Raw genomic sequence first — 18040 nt, forward strand, 5'->3', positions numbered from 1 at the left:
AAGATGCACTGATTGAAAAAATGTTCTTACTATTATAGAATCATCTTCACTTTTCAAAAATGACATCAAGCTTAAGGTCTAATTCATAAGAGACAAAACAGGGATAAACTACCTGTTTTAATGAACAAACATTGGGACAAAAACACAAACACACACTCTCTCTTTTTTATTATATTGGTGCAGATCAGTGAAAAACCAGGTCTAAACAAGTAAAAAAAAAATAAGAAAAGAAAATTTAAATTTACGTCCGGAGTTGGCAGGTTCGAGCAAGACTCTACAGTGAACCCTGCAACGTGTTAACAAACACACACACACTCTCTGATGTGTACCTGTTGGCCTGAGTGGTGAAGACCCCGACCACAGCAGGTCTCTGGTTGATCTGCAGCACGTTGGTGAGAGACTGAAGAACATCAAAGTAGAAGAAGGAATCTCCAGGAACTGAACAGTTCAGACGAGCCTGCACACACACACACACACGCGCACACACACACACACACACACACACACACACACACACACACACACACACACACACACACACACACACACACACACACACACACACACACACACACAGCAGCAGAGTCTGTGGTTATATAACAGCTATGACTGGAGTGGAAAACCTTTATCAACCTCACGCAGGGTTAAACTTTGAAGTCACCTTGAGGAAAGAAGTCCAGTATCTCTCCAGAACTCTGGGGGATCCACCGTTATCATTCTTACAGACGCGGGCCACCCGAGAAAACACCACCTGTAAGGCAGGTGAGGGAGGGGTCAGTGAGGGCGGAGTCAGAGAATAAATCAACATCAGTCACTGACGGTCAGTCACACCTGAAGTGTTATTCAGGTGTAATCCAGTCCGGTTAGACTGTGCAGTTACAGCATGGAGACTGATGAACCTGAGTGACCAATAACCTTCACTGGAATCATACTGTGGTGAAATATAATTTAAAATATCGACTAAAATGAATTAAATAATTAATAACTAATTAGAAGCAACTAAATCAGTTGCTTGTTTTACATATTTAAGCAGTTGTGTTAAATTTTTCCTCCTCTCCCTTTAAAAGTTTGGGTACATTTTGAAAAAAAACTGAAGAATTCAGTTTACTTCATCATAATGCAGTGAATTGATTTAATATGAACTTATTATCGATGTATTATATCAATCTCAACAGTACAGATTTACAATCGCTGGTAACTCAGCCTGTGCAGCTTTCAGTTTGAGAGTCCGGAAACTATTTCAGCTACCTCTTCACCTTTAGAAGGAAACATTCATTTGCACACGCGCATGTGCGCTCACACACACACACACACACGCATGCACGCACCTTGCCCAGGGCGGTGTACTCCACTGCGATCTCACTCAGGAAAAAGTAGACGTAGTTACCATAGTCGATGGCATGCAGGAAGTGAGGTTCTGCAGAGAGAGAGAAAGTAAGAAAGAGAAATAATCTCATCATCCTTTCCTCCATTTTCAAGGTAAACCTCTCATAGTTCTCTGTCACTGTGACTTGTTTCCATCAGTCTGTGATGTTCAAGATGTTCATGGTTTTCAGCTGTCACTTACTGATGTCTTACTTTTCCCTGAATCTCTTCCAAAACCCACAGAGAAATAATCTGGCGGCGTGGGCTTTATATGGAACTAATACATGTAATACAGTATATACACATGAGTGTGTATCGACAGTCTAAACAAAAAAAATCCCATAGTTTAAAACTCAATTTTAGACGGATGCTTCTGTAGTCTATAAAATGTTCATCATAATGACAGAGATGTCACTATTTATTCTTGCATATTAGAGAATTAATTTATTATTGTATGAGATGCAAGCCAAGCTAATCTCCACATATTTGAAGCTGCAACTCAAACTGTACCATGTAGCCTTACTTGCTTCTTCTGAAGCTTTGATTGTTCACTTATCATAGCAACAATAACAACTAAACCATCTCCATGACAACAGTAAACAACTGAAAACTTCGAGTAAACTGATCTTGTGATTAGAATTTATTTTTTTTAATTTTTGTATAACTGCTTCAGATTAGTCTAAAATATAAAGTATTTTATTGTGAAAACGCTCCCACATCCCCACATTTCCTCCCAGCTGATTGGTCCATTGGGATGAGGAGTGACTGTCCCTCTAAATCAAACTAAACATTGTTCAGTACTTGACCTGTGCAAAAGTCCCTTTTAGTGTTGTTATGGCTGCTCTTGTATTCCAACAAAGTCAAAAATGATTCAAAAAAGTTCAAAATAAAAGAGCAGTCTGTGAGGAGGAGGGCTACGACTCACTAAAACAAAATAAGCACGCACGGAGATGGCTTCAACTAAAAACTTGGTTTTTACTCCTATAAACAAAAAACGATCTCCGGTTGACTTTCGGTATATAAACAAATGAATAAATAAAAAGGAAAAGAAACTTAGGTTGACTTATAGTTTAGAGTCTTTATTGTTATTGTTAACGTATTTAGCGGTCGAAAAACTGTATCATTTCCTCCCATGCCTCACTCAATCCATCAGGCAAAAAGACACAAAGAAGCCAGCTGTGGTCCCCCTGTAATCACGGGCGACAAGGAGGAGGAGGATCCTAATCAACAATACATTACAATAATAATAATAAATATTAATTCTTTCTTAATTCCTTTTCTTATTTTACCCATAGAAATTAATTTTCAACTTAATTTACAAATAATCCAAAAACAATTATTATGTTAAACAAATATTTAAAATAAGTCAATGGGCTCCGACATCCCGGCCCCTAATTGTTGGCCATAGGAAAACAATTACATGAATAACATTCAAAGGAGCCAAAAAAGAATAACAACATAAATTCATTCATCAGCCTCCATCAAAAGACAGAGTTTGTCTATGGGTCTTTGAACTACGCTGGCCTTGGTTTTAACCACAGCGCTTCTCACAAGGCCCTTGGCATCTGGGAATATCCTGGTAACACGGCCCATAATCCAAGCACTCCTTGGTGCTGTGTTATCCACCAGGATGACCACATCCCCTGGGCTGAGGTTCCTCCTTTTGGTGTTCCACTTGCTTCTTTCTTGCATGAGAGGAAGATACTCATTTGTCCAACGTCTCCAGAACAGATCTGCGAGATACTGTGCTTGTCTCCATCTCTTTCTTGAATATTGGTCATTTTTCTCAAAAACTCCTGGTGGCATAGATGTTTTCGCCTTTAGCAGAAGCAAATGGTTTGGGGTTAATGGCTCCAAATCATTGGTGTCACTTGACGCTGTGGTTATTGGCCTGTCATTCAGGATTGCTTCTACCTCACACAGGGCTGTCGACAGAGTTTCATCATTCAATGTTTGTTGTTTTAAAACTGAGGTGAGGCTCTTTTTGACTAGTCTAATGAGCCTCTCCCAAACTCCTCCGTGATGGGCTCCAAAAGGTGGGTTAAATGTCCATTTTATTCCGTCTGACAAAAGAGTGTTTTGAATCTTCTGATGATTTAGCTCTTTCAAAGCTTCCTGCAGTTCTTTTTGGGCCCCCACAAAGTTAGTTCCACAGTCAGTCCTGATACTTAAAACTGATCCTCTTCTGCAGATGAATCTGCGTATAGCGTTTATGCATGAGTCTGTGGTTAGGAAGTTTGCCATCTCCAGGTGAATAGCTCGACTCACCAGGCAAGTGAAGATGACCCCCCACCGTTTCACCTGAGCTCGGCCTCTCTTCACTTCAATAGGGCCGAAGTAGTCAATGCCAACGTGACTAAAAGGTGGTAAATCTGGATATAAACGATCCTCAGGAAGATCGGCCATTTTCTGTTCTCCAGGTTTTGTTTGCATGCGTCTGCAAAATACACAGTTCCTGATGATTTTCCTTGCTAAGGAGTTTGCATGAGGGAGCCAAAACCTCTGACTTAGCCTGGAAAGCATATGGCTTCTTCCTGAGTGTCCAACTTGATGATGGATATGACGTAGGATGAGGTTGGATATATGAGAATCTTTAGGGAGAATAATCGGATTCTTCTGGTGCATTGGCATTGCACATTTGTTTATTCTACCTCCTACTCGCAAGATGCCATTATCAAGTATTGGATCCAGCTTGTTGATGGTGCTTCTTGAACTGAGGGTTTTGCCATTTTCCAGGGAAGTAAACTCTGGGCTGAAGTAGCACCTTTGTTCAAAACAAATAATAACCCTCTCAGCTTCTTGCATGTCCTCCACTGATAGGTTTCGTGTTCTTTGTTCGTCTTTTAATTTTTTCTTTGTTTGTGCACCCACGTGTGTCTGGCTCTTTTTTAGGTGACTCAGTAGTCGAAGTAGTTTTTTTGCCTTTAATATCCATGCCACAGATCTCTGAAGTCGGTTCCATGATGAATGATATCTTATTAATGAGCATATTGGATGTTGTTTTTCAATCTGCACACTGTTGACTGTAACCTGTTTTCTCACCTCAGGGTCATTTGCTGATATTTTTTCTAAACTTTGTGTGATTTTCGGCCATGTTTTTTTGTCTCTGCCAAGGTATTCAGGACCTTTCAGCCATTTTGACCTTAAGAAAGATTCTACATGCATCCCCCGGGAGGCGTCGTCGGCCGGATTGTCTTTTGAATTTATGTGCTTCCACTGGCTTGTGTGGGATAGATCATGGATCACTGCAACTCTGTTGGATACAAATGTGTGAAATCTCTTTGTTTGATTGTGGATGTATTTCAATACAGATGTACTGTCTGTCCAGAAAGTTGAATCTGTAAGAGGTAAGTGTAATTCCTTCCTCAGCATCCGATCCACTTTTACAGCCACTGTTGCTGCAGTGAGTTCAAGCCTGGGAATGGTAATTTGTTTGAGAGGTGAGACCCTGGATTTTCCAAATATGAAGGAGATGTGAACTTTGCCTTCATGATTTGTGAGTCTAAGGTAGCTTACTGTACCGTAACCTGACTCACTTGCATCGCAGAAGTGATGAAGCTCAGCAGTCACCACTGGGTCAAAGTTCTCAGGCTTGATGCATCTTGTCACTTGAAATCCACGCAAATGGCTTAGCTCCTCGAGCCATCTTTGCCATGGCCTCGCAAATTCCTGTGGAATAATTTGATCCCATCCATACCTGGATTTGCAGAGCTCTTGGAGTAGTTGTTTGGCTTTTAGGATGAAAGGAGAGAGAAAACCTAAGGGGTCATAAACTGAACTTACTATGGAGAGTATACCTCTTCTGGTAGCAGGACGGCTATTGACAGTCACTTTAAAGCTGAAGGTGTCACTTAGAGTGTTCCAATAGATTCCAAGTGCAGGCTCAACTGTGGCTTGCTCTTTCAACTTTTCTTTATCGAGGTTCAGCTCTTTGACAGTCTTTGCTCTGTGATGCTCAGGAATACTCTCCAACACCTTCCAGTTATTGCTGATCCATTTTGTCAACGTGAAGCCACCCTGTTTGCAGGCTTCAGTGAGATCTTTGACGAGCTTTATAGCCTGATCCACCGTTGCTACAGATCTGAGGCAATCATCCACATAAAAGTTACTTTTGATGGTTCTCACAACTTCATCAGAGTAATGCTTTTGATTGTCGTCAGCAGTTTGACGCAGGGCAAAATTAGCGATGCTCGAGGAAGATACGGCTCCAAAGAGGTGAACTTTCATCCTGTAAACATCCAGTGGTTTGCTGATATCACCCTCTGGCCACCATAGAAATCTTAGAAGGTCTCTGTCCTTTTCATCAACATGAACTTGATAAAACATCGCCTCAATGTCTGCCATAACTGCAATTCGGTCTTGGCGAAACCTCAAGAGAACTCCAATGAGGGTGTTTGTTAAGTCTGGCCCCTGAAGGAGCTCCTTGTTTAGAGACGTTCCTTTAAATGATGATGCGCAGTCAAATACCACTCTCAGTTTAAGCTTTCGTTTGTGGTAGACGCCATGATGTGGGATGTACCAGATCCGTCCGTCTTCTTTGTTAAGCTGCTGAGGTGGAACCTTTTCTGCATAACCTTTTTTGAGAATGTCCTCCATGAAGGTGGTGTATTCTTCAGCATATGTCTTATTCCTCTTGAATTTCTTCAAGAGTTGCAATGTGCGTTCTTTTACCATATCATAATTATCTGGCATGACCTTGGCTTCATGTCTGAAGGGCAGTGGGAGATGATAGTGGCCACTTTTGAGAAATGCTGAGCTGGAAGCAATCTCCATGAAACGTTTATCCTCGACAGACATCTCAATTTTCTCTTCATACCTATTCTCTGAGAAATCCTGGTTATATTGTCTGATGAGTAAATCCTTCAACTCAACCACAGAGATTCTGTTACTCAACACCGCAATGGGCCCAGTTTGTTCTGCCGCACTATCAACACTGATCGGTCCAGTTACCACCCACCCCAGCAAGGTTTGCACTGCATATGGTCCATTAGCATGACTATTTATTATTTTCCATGGCTCCATCGCTCGGGGAACATCAGTCCCAATGAGGAGCTCAACCTCTGCCTCAATTTCCTTTAACTGGATTCCACTGAGGTGAGGCCATCTTTTCACATCAGCTTGTGTGATTATGTTTTCTTTTGACACAGGGATTTTAGTTTGTGTGTAAACTTTCGGCAGGTCCAGATATGTACAGCCTTCCAAATCTCCCACTTCCAGTCCTTTGACCTCATAGGTCCCTGTGGGCTTTTCCTGTCCCATTGTTCGCAAAAGTATTTTTGTTTTACGTCCTTTCTTATTTAACAGGTTCATTAGATTTTCGGTGCAAAATGTTGCGGTGCTGCCTGGGTCGAGGAAGGCATAGGTTTGAACATATTTACTCCCTTTCGCCACTTTAACTCTTACCGGAACAATTGCAAGTGCACAGTCCCTCCCGGCCCCAGTTGCATCACCTGCTGAAACAAGAGCACTGCTTATGGGGGTCTCTTCCGTCTCAGCAGTGGGCATTACTTGATTTTCCTGTTTTGAGCATTTTGCACTGTGAATATGGAGTACAGTAGGATGCTTCATTTGACAAACTTGACACATTAATCGTTTCTTGCAGTTTTTGCTCAGATGACCTTTTACTAAGCAACCAAAACAATGTCCATGGCTTCTTAAAAATTCAACTTTGTCATCACGTAACTGTGTTTTGAATTGTGAACAGTCTATAAGTGTGTGTTTCCCATGGCAGAATCCACAGGAAGAGCTGATTGCGGTTTGACAAGGTTGTTGTGGAACAGATGATTGTTTTACAGTGCATCCCGCTTTCTCTGTATTCACTGCTACTGAGGTAGCAAAGCTGCTGTTTTTGCTTCTTATTGGTTTCGATTCACTTTTGCCTCTTGGGATAAACTTTTTTGTCGGTATTTGGTCTTGAATGTCTCCAAACAACGGATCCAAAAGCATTTTAGCCTGTTTTTCCACAAAATCCACAAAGTGCTGATATCTGATTCTCCTGCCAGTCTTCTGTTGTGTCTCATAGGCTGTGGTTCGCCATCTTTCACGGAGTTTGTAGGGCAACTTGGATGCTATTAGCCTTAAGTTCGATGGGATCTCAAGTTCCTCTAAATACTGTAAGTCCTGCATTACATTACAGCATCCTCTCAAATACATTGCATATGCATGCAGCATTTTCCCATCCTCAGCTTTAATTGCTGTCCAGTTCAAGGCCTTTTCCAGGTAAGCACCAGAAATTTTAATTTCATTCCCAAAGTGCTCCTTCAAAAGTTGTTTTGCTTCATGATAACCTCTGCCCCCCTCCATGTGCAAACAGCTGCGAACCAGTTCTCTAGGCAAACCAGAGGTAAATTGCTCAAGGTAGTAGAGCTTGTCCTGATTAATTTTAGTATTGTCTTCAACCAAGTGTTCAAATGCATGAATAAAAGACTGATATGCCAATGGGTTACCATCAAACACACAAATTTCTCTGGCAGGTAACCTAGACAGCCTTTGCTGTGAGACAATAAGTTCTGCAATGTCACTTTGTTTTTGGATAACCACATCCAAGTTATTACGAGCATCATTAACAGCCATATCTGAATAATCTTGTGCAGCATGAGTTATGGTGTGACTGTGATTTTCAATTTCTGTTTCATGTCTTTTAGTTGACCTTTTGTTTTGGGGTTTGTCTGATGTTTTGGTACCTCTTGTAGCTGTTGTAGGTGATGGTCGGTGGAGACTTAGGATGGTTTGGTGAAGTGGGGTTTTGGGTATGGCACCCAATTGCACAAAATCCACTTGGCTCTCCATTGTTTCTGGTTCCTGACGAGAGTCATAATACTCCTGCATATAATCAACTGGAGCTTCCTGATCATCCTCTTCACTCTGAAGTACTTTTATTTTAGCAGCTGATGCTGCGAGGTCCGCATCCAACTCCATTTGCTCCATCTTTGATTTCAGTTTGATTTCCTCCAGCTGCAAAGCATGTTTTTCTTTCAATGCAGCGGCTCGGGCCAGGGCAGCAGCCTGATCTGCTTGGGCCTTTTTGAGCTCTGAAGAAGTGGAAGACTTTGATCTGCGTGAAACATTTGACATGCTGTCCAGTGGTCCAACTTTCGATTGTGCAATCTCTCTTTTCCATGATTCAACTTCTTTGATAAAATAATTCAGGTTAGTTATTCTGGGTTCATACCAGTCAACATAATCATCATCCTTTTCTTCCTCTGTTAGAAGTTGTTGCACAGATTCATGAACATTCATAAATTCATCCACTGTTCCTTTAAACACTTCTAACGCATCACTGACTTTATCAACATTTCCAGCGTCATCCATCAAAGTCTTTATTTCATTCAACTTCCTCGTGCATGCTCCCAATCTGGCTTTGCGTGAAGCAAGCCGTGATTTGCGCACGTCCTGTGGCTCAATTGCCTTCTTCTCCACAGCGGTCCCCTGGGAGTCAGACATGGTCGCACAAATTCCTTTAACTTCAGTTTAGCCGATCCTTAAACATCCTTCAAACATCCCCGTTTTATTCCAATTCACATCCACAGTCCACAACTTTGCATTCAATAGTGTCCAATTGCTTACTTGTAGCGCAGCGGCGCATTCCTTCTTAAATTCCATCGATCAGCTGATTTTACTCACGCCAGCTGGCCTCTCCATTGTTTCTATCAGCGAGTGGAGCGATTGCTTGAATCCGCGGATTCTCCGTCTTCTTTCCAGTCGTCCGTGAAGTTTTTCGACTTGTTATGGCTGCTCTTGTATTCCAACAAAGTCAAAAATGATTCAAAAAAGTTCAAAATAAAAGAGCAGTCTGTGAGGAGGAGGGCTACGACTCACTAAAACAAAATAAGCACGCACGGAGATGGCTTCAACTAAAAACTTGGTTTTTACTCCTATAAACAAAAAACGATCTCCGGTTGACTTTCGGTATATAAACAAATGAATAAATAAAAAGGAAAAGAAACTTAGGTTGACTTATAGTTTAGAGTCTTTATTGTTATTGTTAACGTATTTAGCGGTCGAAAAACTGTATCATTTCCTCCCATGCCTCACTCAATCCATCAGGCAAAAAGACACAAAGAAGCCAGCTGTGGTCCCCCTGTAATCACGGGCGACAAGGAGGAGGAGGATCCTAATCAACAATACATTACAATAATAATAATAAATATTAATTCTTTCTTAATTCCTTTTCTTATTTTACCCATAGAAATTAATTTTCAACTTAATTTACAAATAATCCAAAAACAATTATTATGTTAAACAAATATTTAAAATAAGTCAATGGGCTCCGACAAGTGTATTCTAACCTGCTGGTATTTCACACTGATAATCAACTTCAACATCATGTGACCTAATGTGTCATGTGATCTAACTCAGAGAAAGCAAACTTAAAAAAAAGAATAAATAAAAATAAAATAAAGTGTCTCATGTTGTAGGTTTTAATAAGAAATAAATCATACCTCGGAGCCACTTGGAGTCGTACTTGACGGTTCTGAGGACGGGTCGGCCGTCTCCCAGGCTTCTGTAGATGACGGCGTCGCTGGCCAGGAAGTCCGTCATGGTGGCCGAATAGAAATCCCCCCCTGATGAAACAGGAAGAGGTTTATCTTCACACTGAGAAGCTAAACCACTTTGAAACATCCGCTTCTTTATAAGTGACCTGATCTGCCTCAAATACACAGCTGAATGTTTTACTGTGGATGTTTTTATAATTTTACAGCAGAAATCTGTGTCATTATTATTATTATTATTATTATTATTATTATTATTATTATTATTATTATAGATTTGAACTAACTTTGACAACATGTCACCACTGTTCATGAGATCAGTGTTGATGAGCTGTGTTTGGTTGTTTCTACGTCACAGTGACGTCTACTGAACAGTGGATGTTTTTGTTGTATAATTGTACTAATGTTCTGCTCTTTCCTGTTGCTCTGACTTTATGGTGTTTTGTCTTCTGTCTTTATTTTCAACCATCACATTACTAATTAATGCACATCTCTCCTGAGGACTGTAGCTGGAAATAATCCAGCTGGTCAACACTGCCACATTGACAGATGTGTTAATTAATGAGTGTTTTCCTTATGGATAAATGAATGAAATTAAATAAGGCATTTTATTCTGCTTTCTCATGCCCCATATTGCTCTATATTGTTCCCCATATACACCATTTAACAATTTACATTCTATTATTTGAACATTTACCCATAGTTCAACAAGGCAGGTGAGGAGGCGTCACTGCCTCAGCCAAAAGCTAATGACATGAAAACCAGTCTACCATGCTTAATTTTTAATAAAAAACCAAAGTTCAAATGAATTTTCATTGTTTTACCAGCACAAGACCCAAAGTGGCCAAAGGCTAAATGACCAAGCAAATCCAGTAACTAAAAGGAAAAGGAAAAGCAGCAGGGAAATGGAAACGCTAATTTCCCTTTTAAATGCCGGATTAATATCTGTATTCTTCAGTTTGTAATTTATTCTTATTTTCTAACTTTGCATTTTCAAACTGATTTTGAAATTACATTATACATTTATGAATTAATTATTTTACTTTTAGATTATGTACTTATTGACAATACGTTTTTTTTTATTTGGACAATTTATTGATGGATTCATATTTAATTTACAAATCTTTTCATAATTCCTCTTTTTATTACCCATTAAAAGACTAGAGAATTAATTACTTTGTAATTTGGTCAATTTATTTATGGATTAAACAATTAATTTTGAAAAAGTATTAATAATAATTTTATTTTACAATAAGTTATTAATTAATTAAATGTTTCATTACAATTTAGGTGACAGTTTTTTCTCCTCTGTGCAAAAGCAACTTAACTTTCTCAACAGTATAAAGGGAAAATTTGATTTATTGTATTATCATTTTAAGGAAATGTTTTCTGTATCATTGTATACGTTATGACTTCATCTTTGAAGCTAAATAATTATTCTCATAAATAAATATCACAATATTTCTACAACTACAGAAAGCAAAACAAGAAATGGAAATATTGATATAGTTTTTACAGAGTCTATGTGTCATTTTGCAGGAGCTGACATCAGTGTTGACTCACCGGCGAACAGTCCAACGTTTGACTGACCGGACTCGAAGGGACAACGAGCCTGACCGACCACCTCCTCCCCGACCTGCTCCAACGACGTCATCTGAGAGGAAGAAGAGGAGGAAACAGATGAAACATGCTTCTGTCTCTCAGCAGCGATATTAAAAAAATTAAAAAAAACAAAGTACAAAATCACAAAAAACAGCAACTGTCACAGAATCGAGGGAAACAGTTGAGAAGTCACAGTGAGACAGAAACTCACTTCTCACTCACAGACTCCTTTATAATATAAGCTTTATGAATAATGTGTGCTAATATTATTCACTGTGTGTCACAGAGGGGATGATAACGCTGCTAAGTGAGTGTTCAGCAGGGACTGGCTTCATGTTACTGTACCTGAGCTAATAATACACTGATGGATCAGCTGACATATCAGATAATGAAGCTCTGATGATGATGATCATGATGATACTAACAGCTCAGCTCTGAAACAAACAAACTGACTCCAGTCCCAGAGCATAATAAAGTCAAACCGGACGGTGACACACACATCTCACTCTTATGTACATGCACACACAAATGCACACAATTATTCAGAGGTGAATCATTTACAGAAAGAAGATTGTCGACATTGACATCAAAATTAACAGCTAAGATTGGGTGATATCCAAAATGTAATATTTAGTAATTTGATAATATTATTTAATATTTAATAATAATTTAACACTACATATAACAATATGACATGACAACATATCAATATCTAATTTATTATATATATATTATGAAAAGTATCACATATGGCAGGAAATATCATGATATCCGATATTATTGAATATCAGACTGAGCCTATTGCTTTAAAAATTAAAATATGAACAAAAATCTGTTTCTGTGACCAGCCTATTGAAACCACAACCTGTCTGAAAAAAAAAGCCTTCATGTTGAGTGTTATTGTGCCCTCCGAATATTGTTAATGCTTTAGTTGTAGCTGAGCAGTGAGACATGACTGTGTATCTGACCTCTGTTCCACCAGCTCCTCTGGGTTAATGCGTTTTTTATCTTTTTTTAATCAGCCGAGGCAGCACGATAAACCTCCTGTAAAATACTTTTATTGTTTCATTCATTGATGTTTTTAAAGTAAATTATTCCACCTGAATCTCACACTCTGGGCCTGTTAGTCTGTCACACCCTGAGGATTTTGTGCTTTTCTGTAACACTGCTACAACTGCTGCTGCATAAAGTATTACTGTTAGTGTCATTACTGTCATTTGTGTTTGTTAGAATAAAAATATTGTTTTCGTGTGATTTTGCATGTGTCTGATTTATTTATCCTAAAACAAAGAATTATTCTGCTGCTTTCAAAGAGAAAATATATTAAGTAAAATGTTTGTTGTCTCCCAGCAACCAAAGCTCCAATTATCCTTTTATCAAACTTCCATGGCAAAGACTGATGATATCATTGTTAAATGTTTATTTATGTTTATGTTTATTTTTCTTTATATAACTTGACATAACGTTGACATGTTAGCTATAAGCTGTGTGTACTGCATTGGTAGCACAATGCTCAGAGGCTACGTTAACTGAATTGCTAACGGAGGTTTGAGGCTGAGGGAGCGTTTAGCCTCATAAACACACTCGTCTGCTGTCTCCACCCTCAGGGAGCTGAGTCTGTTCAGAACTCTCCCATCTCACTCTCCGTTTTCCAGTCTTTCTCTGTCTCGCTCGCCCGAGCTCTGTTCGTCTCCTGATAACACGTCTCTTCTTCCTCATCATCAACACTTCCAAGTTTCTACTCTCTCTTATTCCCTGTTCTGTTGTGTAACGTTACTATAGAGTTCAGACAGGGTGAAACAGGTGAATCAGCCTAAAATTAAATTAAACATTTAATCACAGTTTAATTAAACAATGATTTCTTTCTTCTTTATGAGGCTGTGTGCTCAGCGGGTCACATACAGGCCTGCTGCACCTTCATTTCCATCATTATCAGCTGCTGTTTGAGCTCCAGACACAAGGACACGGGTAGATCAAGAAAATCTGAACATTGTCTTTACTCAGAGAAAACACACGACGCCTTGCTGCTGCAGGAGGTTCCCACAATCACAGTGATGGATTCTGGCCTGACAGGACCTGACTAATGAACAGGGATAATCTCAGTCCCTGCACTTGCACCTTTTCCACCGTAGAGTAAACTGAAGTGTTGGGGACATTTTATCATTTATTATTAGTTTTTAATGATGTAGAAAATCAGGTAGTCATGTAGAAATCCTCACTTAAATTCAAATGCAGACTTTTCTGTATCAAAGACTGAACAGCCTCTTAAGGAACTAATAAAGACATTTATCTTTGGTGTGATGACAGAGGAGTTTGAGTTTATTTAATGTTTTACATTTTTTATACTTATCATGAATACGTTCCACTTTTTTCTGAGACTTTGTACGAGTCAGATTCCAAGTCAAATTGTAAATTGCCGTTCTGCCTCCATCTGTGGTTTCATTCACCGAGATACAGTATCAAAGTAAAAACAAAATTTTTATACAACTCACCTGTTTACATTCTAGTAAGGCTTAAAGTTATACATAAGTGAGGGTGTGTCCACACAGCGGGTGGGTGAGAGCATGCTTGCCTCAAACCAGCATGCACTGAATTCTCGGCCCCGCCTCTTTAACCTAGACTACTGTAATCTTACTGTAAATGAAATGAAGAGCAAAGTCGACTATTACTTGAAATCCCTCAGCATCAGGACTTTACTCAGCTCAGTGAATAAATGTAATATTAAATATTCTGTGTGACATTAACACCATTAACATTTAATCTGTGAAAACTCATTACTGCAGCAGAATACTCTCAGCTCACAGCTCCATTACAAACACTACATCACAGTAGTTTAATAAAATATCTGAACACAAATTCCACTGCTCAGCTTTTTCCTGAGCTTTCAACCATTTACAAGGTCAACAATGAACTTCCACACTCTTTGATTCTTATTGAAGTGGATTTACTTCACAATTTCAGTCAATATGTTTTTAATTCATCTTATCAGAAAACATCTTCAGATTGTTTGTAAAACTGCATAAAAACAGAGAGTTTTTACTTCCTGATCTGTTCTGATCTGAAAAGTTAAAGCTGATTTTATCTGGCGCCATCAATCAGAAGACGAGAGCAGGCGCCAGTGTTTTTTCCAAGAGCTGTGGATCTCGTTTTAGATCCAAACTCTTCACAATCAGAGTGGAAAGCTCCTCGTCTTCAGGTAAATGTGTTGTTTTTTTTGTTTCCCGCCGCTAGAGCTGTCAAAGCACACAAAGCCTCAGCTAAACGGGGTCAGTGCCTGTCAATCAAACCTCCAGCTCCAGCATCACCGCCATAGAATCAGCGTGAAAAAAAAAAAAAAAAAAAAAAGTAACACAATGCCTGAAATGGTGGCTTTTGTGAAGGTGTTGTGTTTGGTTGTGACGAGGCGTCTCGAGCTGCCTGACGCTTCCAATTAGGGAAGTGGAGGAGCGGGGGAACGCCGCCAGAATAAAGCCGCCTTGTCCCCGCGCCATGTCTCTCCGCTCATTAACCCGACGTTAGTGACGATTCAACAGCTGAGAGGATAATGGGCAGGTTAGAAAAAGTGCAAACACAGTGTGAAGACTCACTTGATCATGAACACACAGACACACACACACATCCTTGAGCTGTTATGAAACACACAAGGTTATATTTAAACTGCAGTTACTTTCACAGACGTTACATTATAAAGTGCTCTTTTAAATCTATTTCACTGAAGGGTGACAGTAGTTATCCGCTGTAACATCAACCAACTAAACTGATCTCCCACAGGTTTCTGAAGAGTGGTTTTGAAGCTCAGAGCGGGCTGCTCTGCTGTCACCATCTTTGCAGTACCTGACTCCGCCCCCAACTCCCATCTAATCCAAAAATGGGCGAAGAGGTGGGGCGTGTGTGGAGCCGAGATTTCAGTGCATGCCGGGTTGTGGCAGGGATACACTCACCCACCTGTCACTCAAAACGGCCACACCCTGAATTCTGCATCGCGGTGGATATCAACTTAATTTCCTGGCTAATTAACTAGTTAACAAGCTAAGCGAACAAGCTATTAACCGAACAGCAAGCCATATTGCCTGTCTGATATTTACATGAACAATACTCAATAGGCACCAACACCACAAACAGACAGAGATCACATTTTGTGACTCGAATTAGCCGAGGTGATCCTGAAAAGACAGCTAGCAGCTAGACAACAGTTACAACACCCACCTGTCATTCAAAGTGGCCATGCCCTCAGTTATACATAACTTTAAGCCTTAATAAAATGTAAATATGTGAGTTATATAAAAGATGGAGGAAGTTAGGAAATTAGCTATAGAGACCAAACTAAACATGTTTATTTTTTATGTTAAGTTGGACATTTCAACATGAGAGTCAATGGGAATTGACTCGCTTTTGGAGTCAGCCTCTAGTGGCCCTTAGAGGAACTGCAGTTTGTGGCACTTCAGATTTTCAGCCCTGGTGCCTCCACTGATCTCATCACTTTTTTTGGACTGTGGGAAAGTTTTAAATATATGGATTATAGATTCATAATAAACAGAGTAATAATCGTCCTATGTTGTAGGTGAAGGTCCTGTTGACAGTTTTATAATGGTGGTCTGGGAAAATGCTTTTTCGGCTGCTTTGCAATGCCACACAGACAAATTACCGTCAAGACACTGCAGTGACGAACTGCTAAATGATGCTTAGATGCAGCGATGTGTCTTACACTTGACTCTGAGTGTCAAGACACATGAAAACAAGCTGTCTGTGCTGAATTCAGTTTCATCCTTCATCCCCATGAACACTGGGAATCCAGGTTTACACTCTCTAGGCAGCTGTAGTCACATTAGATACATGACTGTTGTTCAGATGTGTCATCTGAAAAGTGATGGCATGTGTGTGATGAAGCTCCTGCTGTAGACAGAGGGTTTGGTAGAGGACTGACTTCAGTGCATTTTTTTTTGGATATGTAAAAGAAGTGTGAGCGAAGATTTAAGCTGCATTTAGTAACTTCCCACCACGCTGCCTGGAAAGTATGAAATCAATGTGTATTGAGTTGCAAAAGACCTCGTAATTAATGAGTAAAAGCATATAAAAACCACCAGCGAGTTTCTTTAAATCCACAACAAGAAAACCCTAAACTGAATGTAATGTGCTGATAACCGCTCAGAGACTCAGGGGAGGACAGGTGTGTGTGTGTGTGTGTGTGTGTACCTTGTAGTTTCGGCAGGTGGGGTTGAAGGCATTGGTGCCGCAGGCGAACAGGGTCTCGTCATTTCTGGGGACCAAGACTTTGACGTAGTTGTAGCACTCGTCCTGAAACACAAACACACAGCGTCACATTCAAAAAAGAAATAAAAATGTGACAGGCCTCGTTAATCATGTAATGATGTGATAAAATCTCATCCTTACAAGGATGAAAATGTTTTTCTGAAGCTGTGAGACTCTTTCTAATTTTATCTTTGGTGTCAGTGAACTCCAAACAAAGACGTGTCAGCGCCTCTCACTTATCAGATCTGTCAGACATGAAATATTTCTCAAGTGTTTAGAGTCTCAAACAGCTGCTGGTCACAGCTGGACAGATTTCATCTATATTTTGATCCTAATAAACTGGTTTTATCTGCTGACGTGTTCAAATCAGAGAAGAAGAAATACGGGGGAACAGGAAGAAAAAGGAAACTCACGCTGTTCTTCCCTCTGACCGTGCACTTGCTGACGTCTTTGGACTTCCACGTCAGTTTCTGAAACACATGAAGAAGAAGAGGCGGATGAGATCAGGGTCAGCAGTCGTGAGTCATACCTGACTGCAAAGCTGCAGCTCTGACACGGTGAAAACAACTACACCACAAAAACACAAACCCAAGCACAAACACAAACACAGGCTGTGACAGCCAATCAAACGACAGCAACATGGCTTCTCCCGTGGGAACCATCTCCATGACAACAGAGCAATCACCATCCACTGATGAGATCTGATTACAAGTTCATCACAAAAAAAAAGGAAAAAAAAGGAAAGGGAGTGTGTGGACCTCCAGTTAATTATACTTCATTTAATCAGGAAGAAAATCAAGACCTAAGAAAAAGAAAGATTCATAATCACACAGCCAGCCTACGAGAACAACACAAATAAGACCACAATCAACAAAGAGACAGAAAACAATGACAGGAGTCATGGAAAACATCAGATAATAAAATTGTGAGTCCAGCTTGAGGGCAGTTCGCAGACCTGGGACCTGCAGGATTAGTGAGTCCATGTGAGATATCAGAGGTTGTGTAGTTGTGGCTGCTGTAGAGGTTATCGGTACCATTCAGGGGCCGTATCCTTCGGAGGCTGCAATTGAAGACTGATTGCGTCACAGCAGCATTTCAAGACTCCTTCAAATGCGTCCTTCTTTTCCTGGACAACGAAGGGTGGATCCTTCGTGGCCCAAGTTCTCACAAGATTCATTGAGCGCCGGTAATGTAGTAGTAACCCAAGTATTGGGTTTTCAGCTCACTTCAACAGCTAATAGTACAACTGTTAAAGCCAAGGAGCTTAAAACCACAAGTTTTTGTAAAGAAAAAGGCACAAGTTTGTTGCTAGGCGACAGGAGCAGTGCTTT

General features: G+C 40.0%; 1 protein-coding gene across 3 annotated transcripts in view; it reads right to left on the reverse strand.

Annotated features, from left to right (window-relative positions):
* LOC130183690 (semaphorin-6D-like) overlaps positions 1 to 18040 on the reverse strand; it is a 178404-nt gene that overhangs the window by 61266 nt on the left and 99098 nt on the right. For all 3 annotated transcript variants that reach the window (XM_056399328.1, XM_056399326.1, XM_056399327.1), the window contains 7 exons: positions 17123 to 17179; positions 16653 to 16754; positions 11421 to 11511; positions 9807 to 9929; positions 1329 to 1417; positions 662 to 751; positions 330 to 457 (listed from right to left, as the gene is read on the reverse strand). In XM_056399328.1, coding sequence (XP_056255303.1) covers positions 330 to 457; positions 662 to 751; positions 1329 to 1417; positions 9807 to 9929; positions 11421 to 11511; positions 16653 to 16754; positions 17123 to 17179 — 680 coding nt within the window. The remainder of the gene's footprint in view (positions 1 to 329; positions 458 to 661; positions 752 to 1328; positions 1418 to 9806; positions 9930 to 11420; positions 11512 to 16652; positions 16755 to 17122; positions 17180 to 18040) is intronic.

This window comes from Seriola aureovittata, chromosome 16 (assembly GCF_021018895.1).
Source record: "Seriola aureovittata isolate HTS-2021-v1 ecotype China chromosome 16, ASM2101889v1, whole genome shotgun sequence".
NCBI classification, from domain to species: domain Eukaryota; kingdom Metazoa; phylum Chordata; class Actinopteri; order Carangiformes; family Carangidae; genus Seriola; species Seriola aureovittata.